Raw genomic sequence first — 17,026 nt, forward strand, 5'->3', positions numbered from 1 at the left:
AATTCTTTCCTTTTCTGCTGAGGAGTGAGAATCTAGCATGTAGGTGTATGTGCTGAAATATTGACAAGGGACACTATAGTCCCTGCTCTGCCTATACTTCAGTAAATGATTCAAACCTATTATTGCTGCTGCTAAGTCCAGAACATAAGAAATGAACAGGATGGACAGGCAAATTTTACGGGAAAGCTCAATCTAACAGCATGCCAAAAAACACTCCTACGTGAGGTCAGTGACTATACAATGATGTGAAATAACAGTGAAGACTAACTCTGAGATGAATGTGGGGGCCACATGAGGAAGAACAGATCAAAGAAAGATGCTACAGCGGTCATCTCTTGGGGACCATATCATAGGTTATTGGCTGTCCTGAATCCGCTGAAAGGAAAATGTGTTGAAAAGGCAAGCAGCTTGCTTAGCCTTTAATGCCAAGTTCAATGGAAATTCAGATTTCTTGATGTTTTAATTAATCTTTTTTATCTTGATTCTTCTTTAGGAGAATATGCTAAGAGTAGGCAAATCAAGTATCTAAGAATATAGTAAGTTTCAATTAAGGATATGCCCCAAATTCACCAGTCTTTTCAGGAGAACAGCATTTCCTTCTACATGTTTAGCTTATGTAAATGTGTTATGAACTCCACACTTTCAAAATGATCTTTGGAATCAAAGTTGACAACTACTAACACGAAAAATTATTAGGAAAGATGCAAGGACAGAGAAGCTAAAGCAGGTGGACTACAGACAGTCTGTCAAATTCTAGGAAATTAATTTCAGAATGCACAACAATATGCAACTTCCAGATAAAGAAGGAGCGCCTGTGAAGATAGAGTATTTAAAATAACTAAACCTGTTCTCATGTGAAATTGTGAGACAAGTTTAAACCAGCAAGATCTAAACTATAAACAGAGATAAGGTACTGCTCCTAGCTTTTTAGGCGTAAGTTTATGACCTTTTCAATTTGGTGTATGTGCTATTATCTATTTCTATGAAGATTTTTTTTAGCTCTATTAAACCTAGAAAAGGGTAAATGTGTGACTTTGTCTTGAGTAAAAATTGTTTAATAAGCAAATAAGTTTCAGGCGTAGGTATTTAAATTCCAAATCCATTTGATGCTTAGTTTTAATGCATTAAAGTAATTTTTCTATCCCAATACTAGAGCTGTGAGAATAGGACAGGTTAAAGGGTTATATTTCTGAAAAAAAAATCGGAGTATTAAATTAAAGGATATCTTTTCAAGTTTATGTCATCAGAGGTGAAGATCACAAACTGCTAGTGCAAGACTGTTCCAAAACAGTAACACAGTGGCTTGAACTGTCTCTGTGAGCCACAGTACAGTGGTAGGACAATGGACAGATGGACTGATGAAGCGTAACTCTGGTATAAGCAACACAGAATACAGGCATCGCTCTGCAGCAGAGCTCCTGGTGCTTTGGCCTTTTTACTTCACCTGAGACTTCCTAATCATGAAACTATCTCAAAACTTTGGTAAGGATTTGCAACTGCTGGTGTTTTCAGTGTATATCTGGCAGCAAAGAAAATAGTTCTGCGACTTGTTAAAGAACCATCATAAATTCAAACCTGTATATATTAACATAGTGCAAACCTGAGCGTCATTCAGTTTGCTTTCTATAAGGAAGACAGAACAAATGTGCACGTTATTCAACCTCTGGTGAAGCTTGAACACTTATTCCTAAAAGGACATTGAAAAAGAGTGTATAAATGTTGTGCCTAATTTGCACAGAGTGAAGAACAAACAGGAAGACTCACCTATTTGCAGTAGGTGATAAATACTTGTGATAAACGTGATAAATACTTCATTTAGGACCTCGCTACAAGTAATTACTAAATGATCCTAGGAAGGCATCAAGTAGGAAAACTCCCTGAATTAGTTGTTTACATCAGTAAAATATATACCTAAAATAATAGGTGATATTGTAATGTATTCCAGTCTATTACCTCTTTGTGAAAAACCACAAAAGATCCAAGCTTTTTTTTTCTCTGTGTATAATAAATTTTAAACCTTACAATTCTAAATTCCCAGGAGTTACGCAGAAGGTAAATAGTTTCCCATTCTAAAAGAGTTTCAGAATATGTACAAAACCTGAACATTGTCTTGAGGCTTTATTAAGATTATTGTGGTGTTTCTTTCCAGTATTTTTGATGAGGAAAACATGAAGGAGAGACTGTCACTATTATGTGACTGTCCTGTTGTGTATTGGTGTAGATATAGGATGAGCCCTTTTGTTTCACATTAAACTTACTGAAACACATGGTGTCTAGAGGGTACGCAGTGGTGGTAGTTGCCTTCTGTTTTGACCAGCTGTATTATTAGATCCAGTGACAAGTTGGGCCAATTAAGGTAAACTTTAAACATCATATGTTAACGAGAAGCTTAACACCAGTGGTACGGGCAAGCTTGAACCTGGAGCAGGAGAGTTCAAGGAGATCTTAGAGGATGCAACTCCAGACGGAGAGGCAATGAAAGCATAAACGAGTCCCTCAGTATTTGTGGGGATGATGTATGAGTTTGTTTAGCCAGCAGGGCGTTGATGGTCATGGGTTGGGCTGCAGACACAGGACGTGTGAGGAGAAGTCGAATTTGGCGTCAGTGACCTGCTACCAAATTGCAAGCAGTGGGGACTAACTGGAATATACAGTCATGAAGGAAATGGGAACAGCCTCGCTGCCAGCAGATAGGTTTATGTGTTTTTGTCTTTGGGAATACTGGGGGGGCTGGGTGAGATGACTGTGGAATTTGCAAAGGTTGCAGAAGTTTGGCACCATTTTAAGGCTGATGTTATATTCATAACATTCTGTTCCATGGCTCTGACTTGGGCTGATGATTCTGCGTTACTTAATGGTAACGCCCTAGTGGTGTTCTCCTGGGGGCTCGGGTTACTCAGCGAAGTTAATTATGTGGCCAGATAAAACTTTGTGGTTATTGTGACATCATGTTGAGATTTATCTGGTGACATTTAGACCAGCATTTCAGAAATTCAGGGTCCTGGATTCAGTGAAAGTAGAGAAAGTAGTCTAAAAATATTAAGCAAACTCCATGGTCAGGTATGGAATATCGTGAGCATTTTTCGTTGCCCATGCGCAAGTTACTGAAACTAAGACCAGTGAAAAGAGAGGCTGTGATAATAAATTAAATAATGGGAAGATGCAAGACAAAACCATAGAAGAGTTTAGTTTGTAAATTCTAACAAAGAAGGGTTTTGATTTCTGTGTCTAAATATCTCCAGGCAAGAAGGGCCTGGGGGACTGAGAAGAGAGTTATTTAAACTAGAGCAACAGCAGCCAGAAGTCAGGTAGTTTTAAGCCGTTTGTAAGTAAGATTATGCAGGTAAATAGAATAAAGTTCTTAAGTGTTGTATCACTGAGGTTTGGAAACAGTCTTCAGATCAAATGAGTTTTACAATGGAGCTGGCTGCGTTTTTGAACCAGGCGAAATGCTGTGGGAGCAGGATCTCGGTGATGCAGGATTTCATTCCTGGTGTCTCTCCCTTGCTCTCCTCTCCGTCTGCATCCCTAAAAGAGAGTAATGGCATTGAGGTTGTCTTATTAACCCGTTGTGAATTTGTGAGCCTGTTACTGTAAGACAGTAGAGCGTGGACAGTTATTTTAGAGACATTACTTCACTGTAAATGGACCTGATTTATTTCCATTTAGTAAGTCATGTATCATGGCCATCTGTTGAAGAGTCTTATTTGGACAGGCAATAAAACTTTGCCATTACATAATTATATGGAGAGACAACAACAGTCATTTCCCAGCGCAAACACCGATGGCCCTAATATTTTGCTTCAGTCCCTTTCCTGCTGGCGGTAGCTGCAGCTTTCTCAGTGGCTTAGGGTATACCTGGGGCAAGGAGGGGAGAACTCCTCCATCCGTCCTCTGAACTTTGTCCTTCCGCTTCTGTGAACTCTGTTCTTCACTTGCTGGTTTCTCTTGCTAACCGTGAAATTTAAGCAAATTTTGATGAGAATAAGAGTAAGAAAAATCATTGGGTACCACAGTAGTCATAAAAGATAAGGCAGGTAGCATCTGCAGCTTTCTGTGTCATATAAAATTTTATAAAATATTCATCTTTGCTGTTCAGCACAATTTCCCACCGAGTTTTTTTAGTATCAGAAGGAATGTTTAAGTTGATTATATTATTGTTGCAGGTGATGCTGTTGGAGCATCTTGATCACAGTACAAGGCCATCTTTTAATCCAATTTTGGAACCAAAACTAAATTTAAACTTTTATCTTCTTAATGACAAAGATGATCTCTCTGAAAAAAATCTCCCTGAAATACCAGTTTAGGTTAATAGAAGATAATTTAAATGCAGCTTTCCTAGTTCATGTATTTTGTAGCAAAATCATATCACTAAATAGTGAAGAATGAGAAAGTGCATGTATTTGCCATTAGTCCCTCCTTATAACTGTTGAATGAAAGCAAATACTTGTATTGGCCCAACCGTAAAATAAGGTTATGTTCTTTTGAAGTCCATTCCCACCTTACATTTGTTAATGAAAACAGTTTAATTCATGAGTCTCAAACTTAGCTGTCTTAGTTAATCTCTGAATAGTCACTTGGACAGTGAAGATGTCCATAGAGCATGATAAATATCTGTAGTTTTCACTCCCTTTTTCCTTTTTTTTTTCCCCCCTGTGAGCATCATTCATGTTCACCCTCTGGGATCTTTGACTTCTGCCAGGACAGTAGTTCGCTTGTGATTCATATGTGAACTTCAGAAAATAGGGACACTAAGTGATGATTTCGGGGATATGATGTTACTTACATCCTTTTCAACTTTTTACATTTATATAATCACTGTGTCTGGAGTAATATTAAAGAGCATTGCAAATAACATTTATTTGGAGCGATGATTCTTTCACAAGACTGTCTGGCACATTGCAGGGTTTTACCAGATGTTCTGATTTACAAGTACTGTTGCTCATCTTACAAAGTAAACTTATTTTAAATAGGACCAAAACAGCCTAAAAAAACCCCAAACCACTGCATAATCAAATATTTTCTTTACTTACAAAATCTACCTAAGGAAAACTGGGGTAGAAAATTCCCTGAATATCTGTCTTATCAATGCTGCTACTGCCAGCAGAAATTACAATTTTTATGATGTTTAATTTTTGTGTGTGTGTTGCAAACCATCATGTTTAATCTAAAAAATATGCATTAACGTCTTTGGAGAACATCTAGCAAGAGAAGAGATGCTTTTCCATCACTGCGATAATTTGGGTAATAGTAATGATTCTCATCAGAGTCCCTCAAAAGTGATCTACAGCTTTCTTGGAACATAGGGCCAAAATCGGGATGTGGTACTGTGGATAAAATTGTATAATAACCAACAAAAAAGGAAACAAGAATGCATCGCATGTCTTGTGTGCAATGCTTTTGTTCAGGTATCAGTGGGAAGCTTTTTCTGTCCCCGTGTGAGAACATTAACTCTCATTTAGCTGGAGATCCTCGGTAAATCCTCACTTCCTTTTGAAATGCAGCCACAACCAGGCATCGTGTGTGTTATATTTGTGCCGTTGTATTTTCCTGTCTGATGCATACTATGTTGGGTTTGATCCCAGGTTTTTGTGGAGTATCTTCAATTGATCAATTTTATTTGCAATTCTAATCCTAATTTTGCCCTCTACCTTTTGGGTCATCTGCTAATATTCTTAAAATCCATGCATGCACATCTCGCACGTTTTCTGTCTGTAATGGAATAGAGTTTTTCTGGACATTAGATACAGAGTTTGTAAAACTAAAAAAAGAAAAACAACTTAATAACCAACCCTTTCATAAGGGAAATCATTATAAAAGTGCTGTTTACCAACGTGATGTTACACTGGAAGATGTTTAATACCTTCCAAGACTAATTTTTCAGATAACTTCTACAGAAAACGATGTTAGACTCCTTTTCTGTAGTTATGCATTTCAGTATCTTTGTTGTCTTTTATTTCTAATGACATCCTGACAGAGGAGTGCTCTGGAGAAAGATTTGAAAGTACAAAGGGCAACTCGAGAGGAAGAGCAAACATATTTGAAAGTCTAGCAAGGCTGTTTCTTGACAGTAAAGAAAGGCTGTAGAGGACTTGAAAGCAAAGAAGTAGCAGCTTATGTTGTTAGAGTAAGATGAAGGTCTTTGTGGCAGCACTCAATTATTGTGAGTGGGGGGAAAAGGATTCGCTGTGGTCAGAGAAAAGGTTGTTGCCGTTACTGAGAGAAGGATGGAAAGCTGATGCTCAGGCATATAAAGCTGGTGCTGCAATAGTCCTTACAGCTTTTTAGGAGTGAATAGAGATGGCCGTATTGTTATGATGTGTAAGGAAAAACTTTGACTTCAGTGCATTTCAGACCAAATGTCTAATCTGTAGATGTTGTCCAGGTTGTGTATCTGAGTATCAGAAGCATTTGTTGAGAGAAACAAAGGCTGGCAGAAAAGCCAGTGAAGAGCCAGTTTTGGTTTTGCCAGGTTGAGCAGACGTCCATCCGTCTGTCTATCCGTCAGGGGATGTCAGGCTGAGATTTATTCTAGCTAGAAGAAAAAGGTATGGCTTTTCCTCAGCTCAGCTTTCAGTGGCCAGAGGTCTTTGTCAAAATGCTATCAATGTTTGCCTCTTCCACATTTAGGACTGTCTTTGCTGGAAAACTAGCAGAGTACCAGGCTGTGGTACTAAGGGTCATGTTAAGCATGGACTAGATCAATTTAGAGACACACAGTGACAAGCTGTGTCTGTTGAAGTCTGTCAATACTGTCTTGTCGAAGGGAGTACAGCATGTATTGCAAAGTATTATGCAAATTAAATGCACAGACACAGCCAGTGCTCACTCATACAAATACTTGTGAAAATCTACTGAGGGTTAATTTATTCCCGTGCCTCTAGATCATGAAAATGTCTCAGATTTTAGCATGACTGGTTTATATTAAAGTTTCAGGCTGGAGATCCAGTGATTGTTACTTTTTATTCATTCTTTTCTAGCACACAAGATGGGAGCAAAACCGAGGCTGTGTGACTTATTTAGGGAATCAACAGGGCTTTATAAATAAATAATGGCTAGTCTGGCGAAGGCTGAACTTCAGTGCTGAACTTGACTGCTCAAATAACAACTTTACTTCCCCAAAAAAGCTAGTTCTCAGCAAAATGTGGACTGTTTTACTAGCTGCTCTGCAGATGCTCTGTTTCATGCTGTGGTAATTCATTCTGTGATGTATCATTTTTGTCCTGTTTATCATTTTCAAATCTCTATCAGGAAAATTCATTTTACATCCGCTCTAAGTAAAACTTAACTTTTGCTGTTGCTCTTAGTGTGTGCTGAGGACTGTTTATATGATTAAGAGATATTTTGATGGGATAAGGTGTCCGAGCTGAAGGCAATTGGGGGTTTTTAGCAAGGTTGTGACTGGCTTTCATTCAATGTGACATTTTGGTAATCACTCACGGCTCTTTGCTTGCCTATAGTAAAGCTACCGCACATGGCAAAAATACCATGATATTACCTTGGTGAACACAAACCACTTCTGTGCCACAGCCTCATCCATTAAAGGATAGCATCGTTTATGCATCCGAAATCTTTGCAAAACATGAGCTGCGAAATATTAGCGGTAATATTTTGGGAAAGGCTTTGCAGGGTTACACCCAATTTGAGGTTCTCTATCAGTCTCCACATCCCTGAGAGCATTGCAGAGGAACCAGTAAGCAAACCACAAATGTTTTTCTTTCAAACAAGGCCAGAGCAGAGCAAAGCAGTATGACCTGTGTGGTTGGTAAATACGCGAAGATTTGTGAGCTAATTCTCCGAGCAGATGATGATGAGGAAGGATGAATAAATTCAATGTAATCAAGAGTTATTTTCAAGGTTTGTGTCCAAAGTCCAGTTCCTTTAAGCACAAGAGAAATGAAAGAGGTGACAGTTTTGTCACAGATTCGAACATCTTTTCAGCTTATCTCCTACTCATAAGCTCTCTAGCACTTCAGATTTGTCCAGAGGTGGACTGTCAGGACACTTACACAGAAACAGTGTTGTTCTGGTACAAGCAGGCCTTGCCCTCCCCACTTTATCACCAAGGCTCCTGTAGTCCCTTCCGCATGTACTTTTAATATTTTTTCTTGTGGTATTTTTGCTTCTTCAATTTGAGTCACTCACATGATTGCATCAGAGCACTCTGCATTTTCTTCTTCGGGCATGGAGAAGGCCTGCTCCTTCGCCTGCTTTCAGCGAGGAGCTGAGGCACTTCTGTTGTTTCTGTGGCATTTGGGAATTCATTTTTCTCCCAACTCTTCCATCCTCATTCTTTAGATCTACAGCATCAGATTCCAGAGGCATCCTGGCTAAAAACCTCTGACGCTGTTAGAGAGGAACTTGGACATTGCTTGGAATCGAGCTGTGTTTTATGCGCCACTTTATTTACTATGGAGAGGAGTAACTAGGGCCACTTAGAGGATTCTGCTCTTAGGGATCCGGGCTGGCATTTGCCTCTTAAATTGTGGACCCAAAATCAGGTACATTCTTTTTTTTTTTTTTTTAAGCTTTTACGTACAACTTTATTTAAGTATTTGCCAGTTCTGCATTTTTCTGTAGCAAGAGAGTTTGGCCTTGCTTTAATTATGGGCTAGATTATAGCTGTACAGCCCAGATTTCTTGATATCTCTCAGGCATTCTGTAGGAGAGACTTCCTTGGGACACTTTATGCCATCCAAGCAGAAGAAAGTCTGGACTACGGTTTATCCTGCTTTTCTGTAAGCCATTAAAAGGTTTGGAGGGATGCTCGTCTCAGTCCACAGCCAGTGGAACCCCTCTGAATTCCAGGTGAACTGGAATGAGATTTACTGTGTGATTGCTCAGACAGCACACAGATTTTTTTAAAAAAATCATGGTTGAGAGAGATTCTATTTAAAAGGTCGTCTTCTGACCTGTATGTAAACTAGCCTGTAACCTCAAGCGGGATGAGAAGTTATTAATAAGAAAGTCAGCTGCGCTTCACTGAATTTCAAGGCACTTTGTTAACCTATCAAGAACTTCTTACTTTTGTGTGCTAGCTCTTCCCATTTTAGGAAAGATCTTTCTAATGCAAGTGCTGTATTTGCTGTAACTTTTTTTTTTTTAACACACGTTTTATCCAAGAAATAATCTCACCTTGTTCTCAGTCCCAAAATGGCCACAGTTTTATAATCCTCACATACAATGAAAAATGAACTGAGGTTATCTTTCCATCAGGTTCTCTTCTCCTTGCAGCGATTGCATAGCTATACTTCAGAGCACTTCTGAACCTTTGCTCTGTAATCGGAGCAAATACTTGGCTTGATTGTGCTTCTCATGCTATTCATAAATTATCATTTGAATCTGTTTGTGTAAAATATTAACAAACACTTCTTTTTATCCATACGCCTTTATCTGTTAGCAGGTATGCTTTGTTTCCCTTTCTAATGCCAAATTCATCAAACCAGAAGACTGGGCTGTGCATGCTGCCTGGCACCAGTTGGACGCTGAAGATGCTGAACAGCTGAACTCAATGGTCTGAAAAGTGACTGGAGTTGGGTAAGTGTGGCCAGATGTGCAGATGTGTTTATACAAAATCTGCTTGCCAGTTTGGGATCACATTTAATGTTATTCACAGGGCATGGCTGGATACGCTGGGCTTGGATGTTAGTTAATGTTACCAGTGCAGCACTGCTGGATGCGCGATGCGCAGCAGCCCTGCGTAGCTCTGGGAATCGGCTGGACTCTCTGGGGGTTCCCTTCTGTTTCAGCTCACAGCCAGAGCTACCCTGTGCCTCAGAAAGTGTGTCCAGGGAAAGAAAGGACAAATAAAGTCATTCACTAAGGGTGTCTTGTAGCTCCTGTGGAGCAACAGCTCCAAAGTAAGCACTGTTGTATGGGCAGGAGTTGAAACCATCTCCGATTTCCCAGCAAGAAATAGGACTGTGCTGGAGCAAGTCATTGATTGTTTGAGCTTTTCAGCATTAATGAACACTGGTGTAAAGGTGTTCTGAATTTCCAGACTTCAGTGTTTCACTTCTTCATACCGTGTTGACTCATTGCCGCTGATATCCATTTGGTGACCCTGTGGACTCTATCGACATCGCTTCCGAAGCAGAGATTGCAGCCCAGAAGGCTGGAGGAGCCTTCATTTGCCCATGGGTTTTCCGCAGAAATAAAGTGAGAGACCTGATCCGCAGCCCTCGCCCATCTCCACGTATGTATGGCAGGGCACCTCGGCAGGGATTAGTTTAGACGGAAATGTGCTAGACGGCTTGCTTTTGTGTCTCTTTGCCTGGGCGATTAACCACAACCAGCGCAGTGTTGGTGATGCGTCTGTCCTCACATGGTGCTGCGTGTCCTGTTCTCCGCCTGTGTGCAACTGGGGGGTGGGCGGTTGGATTCCAGCCTCATAAACTAATCCATGGATTTCAAAGGTTGTAATGTGCCAAGTTTTTATTGGCAGGAGTCTTAGATTTGAGCTGCCAGAACTAGAAATGCCTCTGAAGTCAAAGGGTACCAGAGCTCCCACTTGCATCCCAAGAGCAGAGTCCTGCCTGTAATGGCCCCGCCGATGTGAGGGCGATGACGACCACTTTACTCATTAGCCTTCTCTTAGTTTAGCACCCACTGTCTGGATCTTACTTGGCAAGGAGATGCTTATCTGTCAAGCACTGCTACTCCCGTCTTTTCTGAGCACTGTTCTCATCTGGTAACTTGTTTTCCCTTTAACTCACAGCTCTGTGTGTTCTGCATTGATTCATTGCTGAACCTGGTCAGTAGTTTTTAAATTCAGCCAGTGCAGAAAGCAAAACAAAACCCCAGTGGAATTTCTCTCTCAAGGGACTGGCACGCTGGATCTCTAGGGAAGGTGTGATGGGGGAGCCTGTCCTCAGATCCTGAACACCCGCCATGGAACAGGTGATGCTGGTTCTGGACTTTATATCTTTTCTGGCACTTGGCCCCGGTTTCATCCCTGAAACTTGTTTTTGTGCCTTATTCCTCTGCTAGAAGTTCTAGTCAGAAGGAATTGCGCACACTTTTTTCGAAGTGCTGCATCTTGGCATGTTGTTTCCTTTAGGTTTTAATAAGGAAGAATCATTTCCAGGAGTCAAAGCGGGTCTTGTCGTGCCCTGGCAAAGGCTCTGCCGTAGCAGGGTGTTTTCCTGGTGTACGTGAGCGGGCTGGGGCTCTGGGCAGCGCTGCGGGCAGCTGCTGTCCTACATGTGTTTGTCCTTCTGAAGGTGAGCTCCAGGGAGACGGGCGTGCCCAGCTGTGTGCTGCTGGGGAGCCACAAGGTGTCACACTGATACTTAAAGTATGTATAAATTAATCGCTGTAATGTATAAAACACATCTGCCATCTTTCATAGGGTCATTTCATCTCAGTAGTGTAGTTAATTAAATATTGTCAAGTTTGTACCTAGGTAAGGCCTGGGAAGGGAGGGGGCCGCCAGTGTCATGGGGCGGTGGTTCGTTCCCTCCCCAGGGAATCAAATGAGGCTTGTACAAGAGGATGGTAGCACACAGCAGGTACCACTGACGTGTTAACTGTTTATTCACTACCTCTCTGAACTACCCCAAGCAACTGGGACTGACTTTTTTTTTTTTTTTTTTTTAAAAAAAAACCCCACTATTATTTGTGGTAGTGGTGTGTTTGTTCGGGTTTTTTTTAATTTGGTGGGTTTTGTGTTTTTTGGTTTTGTTTTTTTTTTTTTTTTTTTAATAAGAACTTAAGATTCTCATATACTGCTTGAGCGTGCCAGGAGGAGTGTTTGCTTTGCAGTTAAGTAGACTAATATTTATGGAGGGACTCTCACCCTTTTGATAATTTTTTTTTCCCCACATGCATTGAATTATGGTGACTTATTTCATGTTTGGCAATGACTTGAGTATATTTATGAATAAACACTGCCTTTATATGCAATAACAATTTAACTCTTAGCATGACCCATCTCCTCCGAGGAAATGAGATGTCTCCTAGGCAGCAGAGCCTGGATAAAACAAGAGTCTTATGGTAAGTAAGTGCACCAGTTTCCTGACTTTTTTTGCAAAACTGAAGGCCGTGGGGAAGCCAGTAGCACAAAACCCAGGAGACGTGGCTGGATTTGTGCCCACTGCTGCCTGCTTTGTGGGCGCGCTGCCTTCTGCCTGTGCTGCTGGCACTAAAGGCAAGTGCTTTACAAATGGTAAAGGGTTTTTTACAGTGATAAAACTCAACAACAATCTCAAAGGCAATGGGAACCTTTATTTTGATTATTTTCAATGTAGTGACATTGTCCTTTTATGCAAACCTAACTGTAAAACACTCTTGAGATACTGCATAGAAAATACACGTAGGAAAAAACATATATACACTTTCATAAAAATAGAATACATCTTGGCAAAATTACTTGTGTACAGTGTATTGACATTATTGAACCAAACTTACATCATCTTTGGAGAAAAATGATCCATTTGCAAAAAAACCCAAAACATTTTAACTGACTGAGTTGGGAGTACTGAAATGCATATGGTTTTGAGCTAAATAAATGGCTATACCAGAATGTCAGAGTAAAAAAAAAAAAAAAAAAAGGCTATAAAATACCTGCTGTATAAAGTAGAAGTAGCCGTGGTTGTTTTTTTTTCCTCCAAAAATAGTGACATCTCTAAACTTGCATGGAAATGAAATGTACCAGTTCCGAATTTTGCTGTAGACTTCTTAGCTGAAAACAAATATAATTTGTTTCAGCGTTTGCAACCATTAGGCACAGTGGTATTTGGGGTTTTTTGAGCACACAATGTAGTATATTACAGACCTAATTCTATCAGGTATTTGATAAGAAAAAAAATCTAATAGATATAACATCGTAAAACACTTAGCAACCCTTAAAATATGTAGACCACTTGAAATTACAGGTTGTGTTTTTTCTTCTGGATAGGCTGTTCTTTAGTTGCTTTCAGCAGAGGCTGCTCCTTGCTTACTGTTTTGACCACAGACTTCAGCTCCTGCTTTGATTTTTCTGCTGGTTTTCAGAACAAACTGTGGAAAATTACTACTCCAGTGTAATAAATAAACAAGTGGTAACAGGTGTTCAAAGCCATGGATTTTCCTCTTGAATTGGAATAACGGGACGGGATAGGCAGCCTCAGGGAAGGAGGGAAAAAGGAAAGAGCAGAGCACCATTTTCAAGTGACATGGTTCACAACTGTTTGGCAGGCAATAGAGTCAGTCTGGAAGTGGTGATACCCACCGGCACTTACGAATGTGGTTAAAATACTGAGATTACTGTCAAGTAGTTTGGGTGTTTAATAGGGATAGGCTGACACAGCTATATAAACAATGAAAGTTGTCCGATACTCAATATTCCCATCGGCGCTGTAAGATAAGGCTCTGACTCCCATGCGGTAAGTCTTTGGCTCTCGCAGTGGCCGGGTGGTGAACACGACTCCTTTCAAGTTCTCATCTCTCAGGGCAAACGGGATTGCGGGGTCCTCCTCTGCCATTAAGAAAGTTGTCCTTGGGTGCATGACTTGGTCGTGAGTATAGGCAACCAGCCGGATTAAATCCTGACCAGCAGCTATGCCAAAGGGGAGGGAAAGGAGTTTGTATTCCAAGGCGTAGGTGCTCAGATCACACTCCAAGTCGTTGGCCGGACAGTTTTTCAGACAGAACCTAGGAATAAACAGAGCACTTTAGCCCAGGGAGAGGCATGATATTGTAAGTAAGTACTGCAGTACGTCCTAAAGGATAAATTCTTCCCCTGTTTACCCTGTTGCGTAATTTAAATTTCTCTGTAAAGATAATATGCTCATGCACTCTCTGTCCATTTTTCCTTTAAAGTTGCAGCCCAGTTTTATGTCCCATTTTCCCTTAACAGGATCATCTCAGAAAGTGCCAAGAGGTGATGGGAACATATTGAATACAATATTTGTCACTAAAGTCAGTAGTGTATGTTTTAGTGCCCTTGCTCTTACACATTAGAGCTGGAAAGGTTGGTTTGAAATATACCGGGCAGCTCCATTTGAGGTGTCTGCGTGTTAGGTCATGAAATAAAGAATTTGGCATGAAGAAGAGGAAAGTAAATTTTACTTCTATTAATCAAAAGTCAAAATAGGGAATATCTCTTGGCCCTGCCTGGCAGTACTAACAGAGGTCAAAGAACATTATCTGTTTCAACTTAAGTGTCATTCCAGTTCAGTTGGATCACAAAAGACGGTTTCTGACTATGAAACAACCTATTTCCTTGAGTATATTAGAAGATCAAAAGAAATTAAAGTGTGTTTTTCCAGAACAAGGAAATAGGAGTAACTTAAAAACCCCCCAAATTACCATGAACTGTAGCATTATTTTAATGATAAAAAGTATATTTTAAATGCTTTGAAATTGAGGGCAAGTTAGGATTTAGAGAAGTCAGAAAACTTAGAGGCAAAGGCATCTCCATAAGCGACAAATGCATGGCACTGGATCAGCAGAAAGAATCCAAGCGCGCTGCCCACTGGGGTTCATATAGGGAAGGAACATTCCGGTGCTATTTCCTTTTGAACTAACAGTAAAGTGCCACGTGGAAACTGAGAGGCAGCCAGCTCACCCGCAGCCACTCGTTTATGGTTCTGCTGCCAGGGAAACAGGGAATACTGCTGCTCAAGAAACCGATGATCACCTTGAATGTCAATGCTTTATCTTCTGCCAGCATGAGCTTCACTGGTGACAGTCAAAGTTTCTTCTGATGAACACAGGTTAAGGATCCAAGTTTGGGGTGAGTGTTAAGGGGCTGAAAATAAAACATACCCAGAAAGAGGGTCTCGCTGGTAGTTCGGTGGACAAGGTGTATCTATGCACTGGTAGCTTCCTCTCATGTTGAAACACATCTGATTTGATCCACAATTAATGTTCTGTTCGAGGCACTCGTCAATATCTGAATGTAAAAGACATGCAGATGATCAATTGCTGGCAGAAGAAATTAAGGGTTAAGAAGTAGCTGGGTTGGTCAAGACTGAGCAGAGCGCAGAGTGCAGCACACAGTGAAATCCTTCAGAATCCGCTCTTGCTCTTTGAGACAACAGTTCAAATAATTTGCATTTATTGTTCTTGGCAATTTATTACTGTGCAGGATGGCATATTGTATGGGATGACTAGAGCTGCCTACAGCCACGATCCAACATAAACCATACTTGTCTTGTCAACAGAGACTAATTAGTTCATTTTTTATGGGTTTTTTTTTTGTGGATCAGAAAATCTGACAAGTACCTTTTTTTGACAGAGGCGGGTTAAGGATTATATTGGGTTTGACCCTAGTGCTGCAGTTTTCCTGCCTGGAGTTCAATGCGTAACATATGGTCACATGAGAAAACTTCAGAGAATAAGAAGTTACAATTGTCTAACTTGCTGTTGTTTTCTGAAGTTTTTCTATTTCACGTTTTATGAAATGCAAAATATAAAAACTTCTGAAACTTGAAATTTTGAATGCCCCATCTCATAGCAAACAAAGATATGGCTTATACATATATCGAACGCGATTTGTATCTTATTTATTTACAAATATGCTTCTGACCACTCAAAGCGATCTGCCTACCTTGACAGGTTTTGCCGTTGGGCGTAAGGCGATAGCCAGAGGGACAAGTACACTGATAACTCCCTGGGGTGTTTCTACATTCGTGCTGGCAGTTGTCTCTGGTTTCACATTCATCTATGTCTGCGGAAAGAAACACGAACACGTACTCATCAGGATTATCTGAACCTGGCATTGAACCGAGGTATTTTTTGTCTTATTCATATACAAGTGTACGGACAGAGTTGGTGGAAGTTGTGTGGATCTTGTTTTCTGATGAAGTCGAATGTCTAACACTAGCAAGTCTCGTCACACCTTACCTGTGCCATTCCTTAAAACTTTTTAATAACTAAAGTCCTTGCCTTTTTTGACGGCAGCCATAATTTGTATTCTAGCTGGGAAGAAAGGGGGAGGTGCAATCTGTACACAGGGATAAGGTTACACAAACCCAGTCTTGCCCCCAAAAGCAAGCTGAGCTGCCCGACAATAAGCTTTTGGGCACTACGGTTAGGAAATGCCCAGGTTCGTTATCTCCTCAGAGGGAGTACTGACAGTGGGGGAGTTGTTCTTACAGTTAATCCCTCCTTAGGCAAAGCTGTTTCCCTTTCAAACTGAACTTCCTCGTGCCACCGGCATGAATTAAGCTCAGTATCTGGAAAGTTTATCAATAAATGCTCTTAACTTTTTTTTTTAATCTCCCTCTCAAATATAGAAGTACCAGACCACTTTATGTAAAATTTTCAAATCAGACTAGTGTGATTTAGACACAGATCATATGTAATTACAACTTCTTTTGAAACATCTGCCTAGTTCAGGAGAGCAGCAGAGATGCTACTCAAGTTAGCCCCGTGCAAGAGTTAAGACCTGCACGATTAAAACAAGTCTTTGCTTCCCCTCTCGTTGTCTGATTTACAGGGGTTGCGTTAGATAAAAGTGTGAACACAGAAGAGAAACAGATGTAAACATTTACAGTATGCTGTTCTCAAATCTTGATGGTTGTCTATTGAAAGAGCTTTCTTTAAAAAAAAACAAAATAAAACATAATTTGGGTGTATTTTTCACATTAAACGGTAATTTTTAAATTTATATGTTTATTCCAATGAAACAGAAGTACAAGAATGTCAACTCATTCAAACTGGAAGCTGGGGTGAAGATCACCGATTTTAGCTCAAAGCTAAGTAGATCACCGTTTACCCTGGAAGTATATTGTGCCCCCAGTGCGCTGCCCTTGGCATACGTGCCGGGCCGAGGCCCACAGCTAACGTGCCACAAACTGCTGTCTTAAATGCACTGGGACAAGCTCTAGTAAGGCCTAGATTGAGGTACCCGTAGTCTTGAACTCAGCAGTATTATTACAAAATAACTTAGGTGAATGATTTTTTTTCTTTTTAAGATACTCAAAATGTGAGTTCCGTTGGCAAAATCTAGCTTAAGAGAAGCATACTTCAAAAGATGAACTCATTTTTTCTATCCCCATCTGTCCTTTGTGTCAAGCCTCAGGTCTGGTGATCACTGCCA

The 17,026-nt window shown here is 40.4% G+C and overlaps 1 protein-coding gene across 3 annotated transcripts in view; it reads right to left on the reverse strand.

The window, feature by feature from the left end:
- Positions 1 to 12,192: 12,192 nt before the first annotated feature.
- Positions 12,193 to 17,026, reverse strand: part of HMCN1 (hemicentin 1) — a 198,597-nt gene continuing 193,763 nt past the window's right edge. For all 3 annotated transcript variants that reach the window (XM_054211475.1, XM_054211474.1, XM_054211476.1), the window contains 3 exons: positions 15,533 to 15,652; positions 14,749 to 14,875; positions 12,193 to 13,632 (listed from right to left, as the gene is read on the reverse strand). In XM_054211475.1, coding sequence (XP_054067450.1) covers positions 13,266 to 13,632; positions 14,749 to 14,875; positions 15,533 to 15,652 — 614 coding nt within the window. In that variant the 3' untranslated portion in view covers positions 12,193 to 13,265. The remainder of the gene's footprint in view (positions 13,633 to 14,748; positions 14,876 to 15,532; positions 15,653 to 17,026) is intronic.

The sequence above is a fragment of the Rissa tridactyla genome, chromosome 8 (assembly GCF_028500815.1).
Source record: "Rissa tridactyla isolate bRisTri1 chromosome 8, bRisTri1.patW.cur.20221130, whole genome shotgun sequence".
Taxonomy (NCBI): Eukaryota; Metazoa; Chordata; class Aves; order Charadriiformes; family Laridae; genus Rissa; species Rissa tridactyla.